At 40.9% G+C, this 14,279-nt stretch overlaps 1 protein-coding gene across 1 annotated transcript in view; it reads left to right on the forward strand.

The window, feature by feature from the left end:
• Window positions 1–222: 222 nt before the first annotated feature.
• The window catches only part of LOC117992563 (uncharacterized), a 34,962-nt gene continuing 20,905 nt past the window's right edge, over window positions 223–14,279 (forward strand). The window contains exons 1-9 of the mRNA XM_034980288.2: window positions 223–834; window positions 2,136–2,295; window positions 3,532–3,672; window positions 4,554–4,714; window positions 6,672–6,783; window positions 7,711–7,777; window positions 8,785–11,729; window positions 12,354–12,500; window positions 13,228–13,387. Of these exons, the coding sequence (XP_034836179.1) occupies window positions 655–834; window positions 2,136–2,295; window positions 3,532–3,672; window positions 4,554–4,714; window positions 6,672–6,783; window positions 7,711–7,777; window positions 8,785–11,729; window positions 12,354–12,500; window positions 13,228–13,387 (4,073 nt within the window). The 5' untranslated portion in view covers window positions 223–654. The remainder of the gene's footprint in view (window positions 835–2,135; window positions 2,296–3,531; window positions 3,673–4,553; window positions 4,715–6,671; window positions 6,784–7,710; window positions 7,778–8,784; window positions 11,730–12,353; window positions 12,501–13,227; window positions 13,388–14,279) is intronic.

A 14,279-nucleotide genomic window follows, 5' to 3' on the forward strand; every position in this document is an offset into this window, starting at 1 on the left:
TGTCATTTGGGAGAGAAGAGAAGATTGCTCGTTAGGGCGATTGTCTAAAACCTGCATCAATCGTTATTACAATCTCAATTGTTCTGATTGGCTGAATTTGTGCAATTCTTGTTGCAACAATGCATTGTAGCCAATAGTGAGCGAGCATTAACCAATCAGAGATGACTGCGATCGTGACATTGTAGCTGTCAAACAACCGCGGTAGGGCCACCTGTTTCAGAATTTTATAAATATAACATACAATTACAAAATCTCCAATTCTATAAATAAACATTGGTGAAATTTACATACAACTCGCTTTCTTCATAATAAAGATCATCTTAGGTGTTGTGATCCTGTAAAAACATAATATAAAACGTAAATTGCGTCGCGGTAGGACAATGTTTTCGGCGAAGCAGACGTTCTTGCGCTAATATGTTTTAAAGTGCGTGTTTAAAACTATATAACCAATTTAGGAAACAAAACAGTAGTTAATTCCTTGGTTTTTGATACATTCTAACAATTAATAGGCTGCACAAATATTTGGCTCGATTCATCAAAGTTTATTTCATCTTGTAATTAGTACCTTTAGTATGTGTTAATTTTGTCGATTAGGCTAACAGTTAAGGTGTATTTAACGTTAAAGTAAGCGGAATATAAGTTTGTAATAGAAAAATGCCTGGTAAAATAAAGGTAAAGGTGTTAGCGGGTCGTAACCTGCCTGTAATGGACAGGGCTAGTGATACTACAGACGCTTTTGTCGAGGTAAAGTTCGGTGGAGTAACACACAAGACGGACGTGTGCCGGAAGTCGTTGAACCCACAGTGGAACAGCAGCGAATGGTACAGGTTTGAGGTATGAGGTATTACTTGACTAGCTGATGCCCGCAACTTCGTACGCGTGGATGTCGGTTTTTAAAAATCCTGTGGGAACTCTTTGATTTTTCGGGATCAAAAGTAGCCTATGTCCTTCCTCTGTATGCAAGCTACATCTGTACCAAATTTATGTTCTTAGTCTATATATGTGTGTCTAAGATGGTCAAGTCTTTTTAGAAGTAAATAATGAAGTATATATCTGACTTCTGAGCGAGCTGTGATAGCCTAGGTACTCTTAAAAAACCACCAAATCATATAAAATAATAATAATAATATATAAAATATGCCTAAGAGCTTAAGACAATTATTTCGAGGTTAATATTCATTAATCATTGTAATTGACTTATCTTGTTATCCAAAGTTAAGTCGCGTCAAGGCTGGCAGGGCATATTCATACTAATATTATAAACTAGCTGATGCCCACGACTTTGTACGTGTGGATTTAGATTTTTAAAAATCCTGTAGGTATCTTTGATTTCCCGGGATAAAAAGTACCCTATGTCACTATCAAAATCACGTCAATCTGTTGCACCGTTGCAACGTGATTCAAGTACAAACCAATAAACCAACAAACCAACACACTTTCGCATTTATAATAAGGGTACTGATTATTACTTAAGTATGTCATACTTAGTAATATTCTGAGTATTAACCTGGGTGTGTTTATCTTTTGAAACCTATATCTTACAAACTGTACAAAGTTTGCTAGCTATCATCATAACTTCATCTTTTGGCTAAATTTCAAGTTCATATTGCTGAACAAGCGGACTAAAAATACACTATGTCTGGCCGCCGTCTACTCTATAATGACTGACTTATAATGGTATGACTGACTATACAGTTAGTTTGTTTATTTTTGGGGTCCCGTACCTCAAAAGGAAAAAATGGACCCTTAAATAGGATCACTTTGTTGTCAAGAAAACCTATAGGGAATATCCCATTGACTTAGAATCATGAAATTTGGGAGGTAGGTAGGACTTATAGCACAAGTAAAGGAAAAAATCCGAAAACTGTAAATTTGTGATTACATCCCAAAAAAAATTAAATTGAGGTCATGAACTAATAATTAGTATTTTCAATTTTTGAAGTAAGATAACTATATCAAGTGGGGTATCATATGAAAGGTATTCACCTGTGCATTCTAAAACAGATTTTTATTTATTTTTAAGCATCATAGTTTTTGAATTATCCTGCAAAGTGTCGAAAAAATACGACTGTAGTGCGGAACCCTCGTTGCACTTGGCCGGTTTTTTGTATACTTATTTAGATTTATTGTCTCAGGTGGACGAATCAGAGCTGCAAGATGAGCCACTGCAGCTCCGTCTCATGGATCACGACACCTATTCTGCCAATGACGCGATTGGCAAGGTGGTTATCAGTCTGGCGCCTCTGCTGGCTAGAGAGGCTAACAATGCCAACGGCACGGCTGGTCCGCCGGGAGGTAAGTTACGGCACACACCGACACATTGTCTCAGGTGGTTGAAGAGCAAGATGAGCCTCTGTAGCTATGACTCATGGACCACGACACGTATTCCGCTAACGACGCGCCAGGGTCTGCTGCCCAGAAAGGCTATTAAGCCAACAGCATGACTGGTTTACCTGGGGGTAATTATATCAGGCATCAACCCCACAGTCTTCACAGAAGGAATAAGAAACTATAACTACATGCAATGGAATCAAAAACTGTAGAAGTCAGAACTCTAAATAGTTTTTCCAGAACATTTGTGCTCGACGCTTCTGAAAGTAGCCACTAAGGTGTGGAAAGCCATTCTGGCGTGCGTGTTTCTTGCCACATATAACTTGAGTAGGCAATAGGCATCTTCAAAAACATTAAATAAGCATCTTCCAACGCGCGTTCTACCCTAGACCTTGTCATTGCCTTTGATTAGGCATAGCACAACGTTTTCTGATATATAAAAAAATCTACTCTACGTACGACGTCGAATATTACTTTTTATTCAATGACAAATTAGCCGTTGACTACTATCTGCAATACAGTCGGATGGAAGTGGGCTAACCTGGAAGGAGTTTGGCAGTTTAATTGAACCCCATACTCCTAATCGCATATTACACGGCGTCGTACAAGAACGATAAATTGCTTCGCGATAATGTCTTCACTATCTTCGTGGACCGTTTCTTGTAAAAATCTTAATATATAACAGAAAACTCAGGTGACTGACTGATTGATCTCTCAACGCAAAGCTCAAACTACTACTAAATTTGGCATGCAGATAGCTATTACAACGTAGGCATCCGCTAAGAAAGGATTTTTGAAAATTCAACCCCTAAGGGGATTAAATAGGGGTTTGAAATTTGTATAATCTACACAAATTTCACTACACAAATTTCAATTGTAATTAAAACTTCAAAACTAAAAAAACTTCAAATTATCTAGTCAAACTGATAAAAAGCTTTTTTTTTATTCAGATACAAGTTAGCCCTTGACTACAATCTCACCTGGTGGTAACTGACGATGCAGTCGAAGATGGAAGCAGGTTAACCTGGAAGGGTTATGGCAGTTTTAAATAAACCCATGGTTTCTACACGGCATCGTACCAGAACGCTAAATCGCTAGGCGGCACGGCTTTGCCGGTAGGGTGGTAACTAGCCACGGCCGAAGCCTCTCACCAGACAAAAAAAAATGATGATTTAAAAAATGGATCTAATTTTATGCTAGGTGCGGTGATGTCAGGCTGGATCCCAGTGTTCGACACGATGCACGGCATCCGCGGCGAGCTCAACCTCATCGTCAAAGTGGAGCTGTTCTCAGACTTCAACAAGTACAAGACCTCCAGCTGCGGCGTGCAGTTCTTCCACTGTAAGTGTTATGTGCTAAGTAGTAGTTTAAATGTAAGTAGTTCAGAACGCTGCTGCGCGATTGCGGGAGAATGACAGCTACAAAGTCACGATCGCAATCACCTCTGATTGGTTGATACTCGCTCACTAATGGCTACAATGCATTGTTGCAACAACAATCGCACAAATTCAGCCAATCAGAACAATTAAGATTGTAATAATGATTGATGCAGGTTTCCCGCAATCGAGGTGCAGCAGAAAGTAATGTACATCGGCCATAAGAATGACATTTCGGTTTTGTAGAGCGTTGTCTCTGTCAAAATTTCAAGGTTACCGACAAGTATTTTTTGCTGGCCATACACGATCAAGTTTACTGTCAAAATTGAAGTGCATGGAATTGGGTGTTTAGGTCAGGCAGTTATTTTTTTGATTAATTTTATTGTAAGTCCATTCAATTCAGCTAAGAAGATCGCCGCCTCTGTAATATTATGTACAGTCGTAGTTCGTACACTATCTATTAGAGCTACTTAATGGCGGTGGTTTTCTCGGTTGAAATGCGGGGAAAGCCGTACTTTTAAGACTTAATATTTGTGTTTGTCTGTATGTTTTTGTTGTATTTTGTACTATGTGCTGTGTTTGCGCTATGGTCCCAAATAAATGAGTATTTATTTAATTAAGTGGCGTCCAGTAAACTGATAGTCATACCCCATCAAATTTACTGGATTCTCGCGCTGCAAACGTGACGGTAAACTTGATCGTGTAGGGCCAGCGTTATAAGTTGATGAGGATAATACATTCCCAAGCCGGCTCTTCTCAGTAGAATCTGCTTTCCGAACCGGTGGTAGAGTCTTAAGTGGCACCATGATGTCCATATGAAATAAAGAAATAAATTTCCTATTGAAGGTCCAATGATACCCCCCGGGTATAGAGCGACGGCCATACACGGTTTCGTGGAGGAGCTGATAGTCAATGATGACCCGGAGTACCAGTGGATCGACAAGATCAGAACTCCACGCGCTTCCAACGAGGCTCGCCAGGTCGCCTTCATCAACCTCAGCAACCAAGTGAGCCATTCCATTTATTTTTATGGTTCCGTACCCTTAAAGAAACCCTTAAACCGACGTCTCAACACAAGCTGAGTGGCCTACCTGTTCGAGGTGTTGCACTGCTGTACTGGACGATATTGCCTACAATATGTACCACCTATATACCTCGAATAAACATTATTCTATTCTATTCTATTCTAAAGGATCGCTTTGTTGTCTGTCTGTTTGTTGTGTCTGTCAAGAAAATCCGGATACTTCTCATTGAGTTGGAATCATAGAATTTGGCAGGTAGATAGGTATTATAGCACAAGTAAAGAAAAAAATCCGAAAAGCGTGAATTTGTGGTTACATCACAATAAAATGTGATCACGAAAAAATTATTTACTAAATCAGCGCAGTCTGTCATTAACTTACAGTGTTCTAATATAAAAGTGTTATGTAGTTAGTGGTACAAGTATGGGCGTGGATAAAAATTTCATTAACAAAGAAAAAGCAAACATCGAAGCCGGAGATTCAACGTGTGTAACCACAACATCTAATAGTTCTCACCATCTCAAACTCCATAACCCCTTTGCACATAAAAAGGCTCAAAAAAGTGTAAGCGCACCATCATCCCCCGTAGAAAAGAAAGGCTTCATATACCGATCCTCGAGAAAAATCAAGCGACAACTGTCCAAAATTTCCAAAAACAGCATGATTAAAAGTTTATCTCATTATTCGTTGCTACCCAAAAAAAAGCACGTAGATCCTAAAGCCACTATAAGCCAACCCTCGTCTGCTTCTGATGTTACATCTAGGGCTCCTAGTGATACAGTGTTAGGTTCCCCCTTTTTGTCCTATACAGATTTACTTAGTCTAGATAAATATGGTTTCACCTCGATGAACCAACTCCATAAAAGTGATGAGAATTTAGGGTCTAAGGCGTTCATGTACATAGGTTCAGAACCCGCTTTGTTGTCTGTCTGTTTGTTGTGTCTGTCAAGAAAATCCGGATACTTCTCATTGAGTTGGAATCATAGAATTTGGCAGGTAGATAGGTATTATAGCACAAGTAAAGAAAAAAAATCCGAAAAGCGTGAATTTGTGGTTACATCACAATAAAATGTGATCACGAAAAAATTATTTACTAAATCAGCGCAGTCTGTCATTAACTTACAGTGTTCTAATATAAAAGTGTTTATCTATCTTGTGCGAGAGTACGGAACCCTTCGTATGCGAGTCCGACTCGCACTTCATCATCATCAACTGACATGACGTCAGTTGATGATGATGACGACGTCCACTGCTGGACATAGGTCTCTTGTAGGGACTTCCACACGCTACGGTCCTGCGCCGCCGCCAGCCAGCGGATCCCTGCGACTCGTCTGATGTCATCCGTCCACCTAGTGGGGGTGTCTTCCAACGCTGCGTCTTCTGGTGCGAGGTCGCCATTCCAGCACCTTGGGACGCCAACCTCTATCGGTTGTACGAACTATGTAACATACTCTCGCAAACATAGACTCGCACTTGGCCGGTTTTCGGGTTCCGTACCTCAAAAGGAAAAACGGAACCCTTATAGGATCACTTTGTTGTCTGTCTGTCTGTCTGTCGGTCTGTCAAGAAACCTACAGGGTACTTCCCGTTGACCTAGAATCATGAAATTTGGCAGGTAGGTAGGTCTTGTATGTGACATTAGGGGGAAAATCTGAAAACCGTGAATTTGTGGTTACATGACACAAAAAAAATTAAATTGTGGTAATAAACTAATAATTAGTATTTTCAAATTTCGAAGTAAGATAATATATCAAGTGGGGTATCATATGAAAGGGCTTTGCCTGTGCATTCTAAAACAGATTTTTATTTATTTTTATGCATCATAGTTTTTGAATTATCGTGCAAAATGTCGAAAAAATACGACTGTAGTACGGAACCCTCGTTGCGCGAGCGTGACTCGCACTTGGCCGGTTTTTATTATAATGGTCACTTTGTTTCCCAGGTACAACGTCTTGTCGGTCTGAAAGCGGCCGAGTTGGGAGCGAACGCGGTGGTGGGCTACCAACAGGACTTCGACTTGGAAGGCGAAGCGGGGGTCGTGGCGAGAGCTATTGGTAACTTCATTTATTTTCTAGTCGTCTAAAATATGTAAAAAAAAATTTTTTTTTAATACCTCAAATTTTTTCAATTTTTCTCTCCGTAAAAACTACCCTCGTACTTCAAGGAATATTATAAAAAAAGAGTTAGCGAAATCGGTTCTGCTGTTCTCGAGATTTGCGATCAGCAACACATTCAGCGATTCATTTTTATAGATAGAGACTAGATGGTGCCCATGATTTCGTCCTCATGCATTTAGGGTCTTCAAAAACCTCGGGGAGCTCTTTGATTTTCTGGGATGAAAATAGGGATGGAGAGAGAGCTATGCTTGGAGTTACTCTACGTACAGAAATGAGCAGATCTGTAGAAGAATCAGAGTAACCGACATAGCTCAACGGGTGGCGAAGCTGAAGTGGCAATGGGCAGGGCACATGGTTCGAAAAACCGATAGACGTTGGGGGACCCAAAGTGTTCGAATGGCGACCTCGCATCGGAAAGCGCAGCGTTGGAAGACCCTTCAACTAGGTGGATGGAAAACATCAGGCGAGTCGCAGTAAGCAGGTATAGGTATAGTATATCTATGGTAAGCCGCTGGATTCAGGCGGCGCAAAACCGTCGCGTGTGGAATTCTGAGTAGTTCGAAACAAATTCAAAAATGTAAGTGGAGATGAAAATAATTTAATCACGAGAATTCTTTGTGGTTAAATTGAAATTGTTTCGAACACCTCAGAATAACTAACTGACCCCAAAATAATATTTCATTTTTTTTATTAAACCTTTAGGTGCATTACTAATCTAACTGCCGTACTCAGAGTCGCTAATCGTTACTTAAGATTGAGTTAAAACGAGACAGATTTATGTGAGAGATATAGCTCTGTCTCGTTTTAACTAAACTTGAGTAACGATTAAGCGACTCTGAGTACGGCTGTAAAACTTGTCTAAAGGTACCGCTGTAAGCATAACTCCACTGCCTACTCCGAGCGTACCAGTCAATATTACTTGCACACAACAGTGAGTATGATATCAGAATATTTAGAATTTGACAACATAAATTATGAGACTTGGTCTTTAAAAAAAGTAATACGAAAACTGAAAAGTTAAAAAAAATTAAGAAAACATCTGACAATTATTTTAAAACAGCTTTAGAAATAAGACTGGTTTGGACTTTGTCCGCGTGGACTACACAAATTTCAAACCCCTATTTCACCCCCTTAGGGGTCGAATTTTCAAAAATCCTTTCTTAGCGGATGTCTTCTTCATAATAGCTATCTGCATGCCAAATTTCAGCCCGATCCGTCCAGTAGTGTGCGTTGATAGATCAGTCAGTCAGTTTTCCTTTTATATATTTAGATTGTTTTTTCATAAATTTTGCTTAATGACTTTTTTTTATTCATACCATGGTACTGATTCTGAGCACAACCTAATTTTAGAGTATTCGCATCCTCTTCTTACTAATGTAATATGAAAAGGACACATGCAGTTTGACAGTTTAATTTTTAGATGGTAAAACCCGTGATTTTAGCGCACAGTCGCAAGCCCACTGTTTAAATTTGTAGCGTGCATTAAAATTTAGAATTGTAATTCTTTAAATGTAAAGTTCATGTTCTGTATCTTTTTAGCATTATTAAAAAGAAAAGGATGCAGATACTCTAAATTTAGTTTAGAATCGGTGCCAATGGGGTCGATTCTCTAGTACACAATCTCTAAACTAAACTAAATTAACAGGTCTAAATCTAGTGCTTTCCTTTTCCGCAAGCAACATTATGAAAGGGGTAGCAATAGATTTAGACGTGATATTTTAGTTTAGTTTAGAGATTGTGTACAAAGGAATTAGCCACATTGTTACTGTGAAATTTTGATAAATATTAGTAATTAAAATTTATAATTTGATGTTGTCTATTATATTTATTATAACACAAAAATTATAAAAGTTTAACAAAATATATTCATGAATATGTGTTTGCATGGTTTGCGTTGTTGCTCTCGCATTGTCATCCTCCTTGAAACTAAAAACGTAGACAATTAAAAAAAGTCTTGGACATTTTAGCGACAGACGAAGAAAGTGTCACAGATCTTCACGAATATTATCAATCTCACCAAGAAGAGTTGATGAGAATCGTAAGCATTCTAAATCCAAAAGTTCAACTGCTCTTGGATGATCCAGATAATTTTGAGGATGACGAAAAAAGCCTCGAAATTCAAACAAAAGCAGCAACGACTGCAAAAACTTACACAGGAGATCTTTCTATATACCAAGATAATTACGTAGCGCAAAAAAGCCTGAGACATCTTTCCGAAGATCAAATAGATCTCGACAAATTACTTAACCGTCCCGAACCACCAGATTCAATCAACCCATTGAAAAAAATAAAAAAGATAAAAGACAATCTGTTTTCGCGAAGGTTCACTAAACGCTCGTCTAAACCTGATATACAAGATGATAGCATTTCTCTTAAATCTACTTCATCAGAAACGTCGCGTATATCTATATCAGATATCAAAAAGGAGATAAAGAAGATAAAGAAACTGAAAATGCCAAAGATCATAAACGAAATCACAGAAGACGACGGCGTTGGCATGGCCTCTATACTAGCTCGTTCAGTAATACATGCTCAAACAAGCCTCGCTTGCATCACTGAAAGTCAAGACTCTGAAAACTCTCGTTGTTCCACATTGAGAAGAACCAGTGAATCTGAGCCGAATGTAGCCATTTCTGATGACGATAAAACAAGGCCTCAATCAGCTATGAAAAAAGAAAGTGAACAAAAAAATATGCCAGAAATACAATGCGGTTCATTAGAAAACATTAAAAGCAACGAAACTGTTGAACCAGAAAGAAAAATATCCGAATCATGTCCAACTAGTCCCATGGTTTTGAGGAGTGAAAATTTTCTCAAGCCGCCTGGAGATAGTGATTTTTACGGCTCAGTGTCGTCAGCTCTGTCGGCTGATAGTTCAGAGATGTATTCATCTTCGGACGAAGATGACGAAAGTTATGACAGCGATCAAGAACCAATGGAAACTACTACTTCTGTAATTCAATCTGTGCTCGGCAATGCAAACTTTATGGCAAAAGTGGAAAGAAAACCAATCATTTTGGATCGGTTGACCATTGAAAAAACTAATGATAAAAAATCAGTTGATGAAAATTTGAAAAACTTTGAACGCGGTATCTACGGTTCAACATCTGGTACAAGTATGGGCGTGGATAAAAATTCCATTAACAAAGAAAAAGCAAACATCGAAGCCGGAGATTCAACGTGTGTACCCACAACATCTAATAGTTCTCACCATCTCAAACTCCATAACCCCTTTGCACATAAAAAGGCTCAAAAAAGTGTAAGCGCACCATCATCCCCCGTAGAAAAGAAAGGCTTCATATACCGATCCTCGAGAAAAATCAAGCGACAACTGTCCAAAATTTCCAAAAACAGCATGATTAAAAGTTTATCTCATTATTCGTTGCTACCCAAAAAAAAGCACGTTGATCCTAAAGCCACTATAAGCCAACCCTCGTCTGCTTCCGATGTTACATCTAGGGCTCCTAGTGATACAGTGTTAGGTTCCCCCTTTTTGTCCTATACAGATTTACTTAGTCTAGATAAATATGGCTTCACCTCGATGAACCAACTCCATAAAAGTGATGAGCATTTAGGGTCTAAGGCGTTCATGTATATAGGTTCAGAACCAGTTTCAAGGTCATCTTTAAGCGGTCCATCATTCAAAGGTGAACATCATTTCCATGAACAAAGATCCTTTAAGAAAGAGCATACTAAACACAAGTCTGTTGGTCTTATTCATACTGCCATGGAAACAATTTTAATGGATAAAGTGGACTCTCTATTGATGCCAACAAGCCCAGATCCAGCTAAAACTGATGAAAGAAAATTTTTTGATGACGTCAATGAAAAGTTAGAAAAAGTTCAAGGAACTGAAACTAAACCTAAAGGCTTAATTCATTCTGCCTTAGAGACAGTATTGATTGACAAAGTGGAAGCTTTGATGTTGCCGACAACTCCCGATCCTGTTAAAGGCAAGGATACGAAATTTTTTTATGACGTCAATGAAAAATTAAAAAAAGATGAAAGTTCACAACCTAAACATCACTCTAACGATGTGTCAATTAAACATAAAGTAGAAGGACCAATAATAGAATCTAAAGGGTTAGTTCATTCTGCTATGGAGACGATGTTAATGGATAAAGTTCAGTCGTTAATGTTGCCAACAACTCCTGATGGAACTAAAGCTAAAGATATACAGTTTTTCCCTGAAGCGAAAGAAGTCAAAGCACGTAATAAAAGCCCTAAGACTGAAGGGAATAAAAGTGAAGACAAGCAATTTTTCAATGAAGGAAAAGATGTTGAAGAAAAACACAAGCTACTTGATGCAAATGACAAAAATGATGTGAAACGGCAAGTCATAGAAAAAACACATAGTGAAATTCCTGATATAAATAAAGGGGCAAGCGAAAAGAAAGAAAGGAAATTAACACGTCAAGACAGCATCCATTCTACAGATGATACGGTGTCGTGTAAAATGTCCAAGGATAAAGACTCTAATATCACTCCATGCAAACTAACCCACGCGCCCGTGTTACAGCATTTTCATCCCATTCTTAGCGGATCACCCTTAGAGACCATACCATCGCTGCCGGAAAGCAGTATAGATAGAAGTGAGAGCTTAGATGTAGAAGGAGTGGATAAAGATAGTACTAACGGTGTTAGCGTGTGTTGTAACTCGCATGCAGCGTGCGGTGTTGACAGGAGCGAGCGAGAGCGGGATAGGGAGAAGGAGAGGTGCGACAAGGACAAGGGATCACCAAGGCACGCGAGGCATGAGTCTTATGGAGGGAAGGAGCCGGTTGGAAGCGTCCCAGTCCAGAATGCTTCACTAAATTCGTCGTCTAATCCCTTGGGTATACATAGGCGATCTTCGGACTCTGATCTGAGCGTCACTCCTAAAGGTAAGTTTAAGGGATGATTTATGCCAGTACGTGACGGGCGCGGGCTGTGCCTTGTACGAGGCGCGGACGAGGCACGGATTCAAAGCATCACGAACATTTTATATGAAGCAGTTTATGCTTCACTGTGCCGTGCCGTGTGTGCACAGACGCCACACGTTGAAGCATGAACGGCTTCATATAAAATGTTTGTGATGTTTTGAATTCGTGCCTCGTCCGCGCCTCGTACAAGGCACAGCCCGCCCCGACACGTGCTGGCATAAATCATTCCCTTATTGGAATTGGATTGAAAAAAACTTTGTTAACAATATTTTTTTCTACTTTATACGGTTCCGTACCCGAAGGGTGTCAACAGGATCCTATTACTAAACCTCCGCTGTCCGTCCGTCCGTCTGTCCATCCATCCGTCCGTCAGCGGGCTGTATCTTGTGAACCGTAATAGGTAAGGAGTTGAAATTTTCAGAGAATGTTTATTTCTATTACCGCTTTAACAGCAAATAATGAAAATTTCAAAATGGCTGCCTTGTGTCTTTGTACAGTGGTACGGAACCCTTGGTGTGCGAGCCCGACTCGCACTTGAGCGATTCTTTAAATATTCTTTTCACACATTCTACGTACAAATTTTAGGCAGCTCTCTGAACGCGTTAGCGGGCATCACTGGCATCGGTGGGGGCGCCATACTGAGGCCTTCCATGAACAGCAATAACCTGGAGATGCTGGAGTACCCCTTCCTTACCATGACTGAATATCCTCCCGGATTTATCGTCCATATAGGTACACACATTATAATAAATAAATAATAAATAAATCTTTATTTCTTCTTCTTCTTAATTTGCTTTATGGCTTTCAGTAATCTTTATTTGTTCCAATTACAACTTTGCTTAAAATTACCCTCGACATTCAAATATTTAATCTAACAAAAAAAACCGGACCGAATTGAGAACCACCTCCTTTTTAAGAGTTAAAAAATATAAGATGTTAACTAGCATATTTTATCGACAAGAAAATTACTCCTAGCACGAGTTTGCATATCCTCCCAACGTTGATAGATTTCTAACATCGAAACGTACAATATAACGTTGTAGTAAAATAGATTTCATGTTTTATAGTTGTACACTTCAGGATGCTCCCAATGTGCTCAATATGAAACACTAAAGCTGAGATCAATAGCGGTACTTTGACTTTGTTTAGACGTAAGTTTTAGTCAAAACGAGACGGAATATGTCAGCGATATAACGCTGTCTCGTTAAAAAATAGTGCGTTAAGTCTGAGCAAAATCAAAGTTCGCTCTATAGACTCAGGCTAAGAGCAGGCGATACATCCGCCCCCAAGACTTTCAGTCTTTGTTTCTGTCTCTCCGATGCTCTCCGTGCTGGTCTATCTGGTAACGAGTTCTGGAACGAGTTGCGGTTTCGAGTATTGAAACATTGACGTTACAATGTCTCAATACTCAAAATCTATAGACGTTGTCAAGAGGTAAAAACTCATATTATCCCTACAGGTGGCACAGTATGCGCTCGTTCAGTGAAGCTAGTAGATGCAGGCGGCGAGAGCCCGGCGCGCGCGGCGTGGTGGGCGGAACTACGCACGGAACTACGTGCGCACGCGCGCGCCTTGCGGTGCACCGCCGTGTTGGCCTATACCGAACGAGCGGCTGTTCGGTAAGTAGGAGTTAATTGCTGTGGACCTACAGGTGGCACAGTATGCGCTCGTTCAGTGAAGCTAGTAGATGCGGACGGCGAGAGCCCGGCGCGCGCGGCGTGGTGGGCGGAACTACGCACGGAACTACGTGCGCACGCGCGCGCCTTGCGGTGCACCGCCGTGTTGGCCTATACCGAACGAGCGGCTGTTCGGTAAGTAGGAGTTAATTGCTGTGGACCTACAGGTGGCACAGTATGCGCTCGTTCAGTGAAGCTAGTAGATGCGGACGGCGAGAGCCCGGCGCGCGCGGCGTGGTGGGCGGAACTACGCACGGAACTACGTGCGCACGCGCGCGCCTTGCGGTGCACCGCCGTGTTGGCCTATACCGAACGAGCGGCTGTTCGGTAAGTAGGAGTTAATTGCTGTGGACCTACAGGTGGCACAGTATGCGCTCGTTCAGTGAAGCTAGTAGATGCGGACGGCGAGAGCCCGGCGCGCGCGGCGTGGTGGGCGGAACTACGCACGGAACTACGTGCGCACGCGCGCGCCTTGCGGTGCACCGCCGTGTTGGCCTATACCGAACGAGCGGCTGTTCGGTAAGTAGGAGTTAATTGCTGTGGACCTACAGGTGGCACAGTATGCGCTCGTTCAGTGAAGCTAGTAGATGCGGACGGCGAGAGCCCGGCGCGCGCGGCGTGGTGGGCGGAACTACGCACGGAACTACGTGCGCACGCGCGATGCTCTCCCCGCCGCGCCGGTCTATTTAAACGGCTACTTAGAAAGGATTTCAGAACTCCACCCGAGCGAAGTCAGGGCAGAACAGCTTCTCTCTTCTCTCTTCAAAGTCTTATATTTAAAGACTAGCTGATCCCCGCGGCTTCGCCCGCGTAGATTTAGGTTTTTAAAGATCCC

Source organism: Maniola hyperantus, chromosome 21 (assembly GCF_902806685.2).
Source record: "Maniola hyperantus chromosome 21, iAphHyp1.2, whole genome shotgun sequence".
Lineage (NCBI taxonomy): Eukaryota > Metazoa > Arthropoda > Insecta > Lepidoptera > Nymphalidae > Maniola > Maniola hyperantus.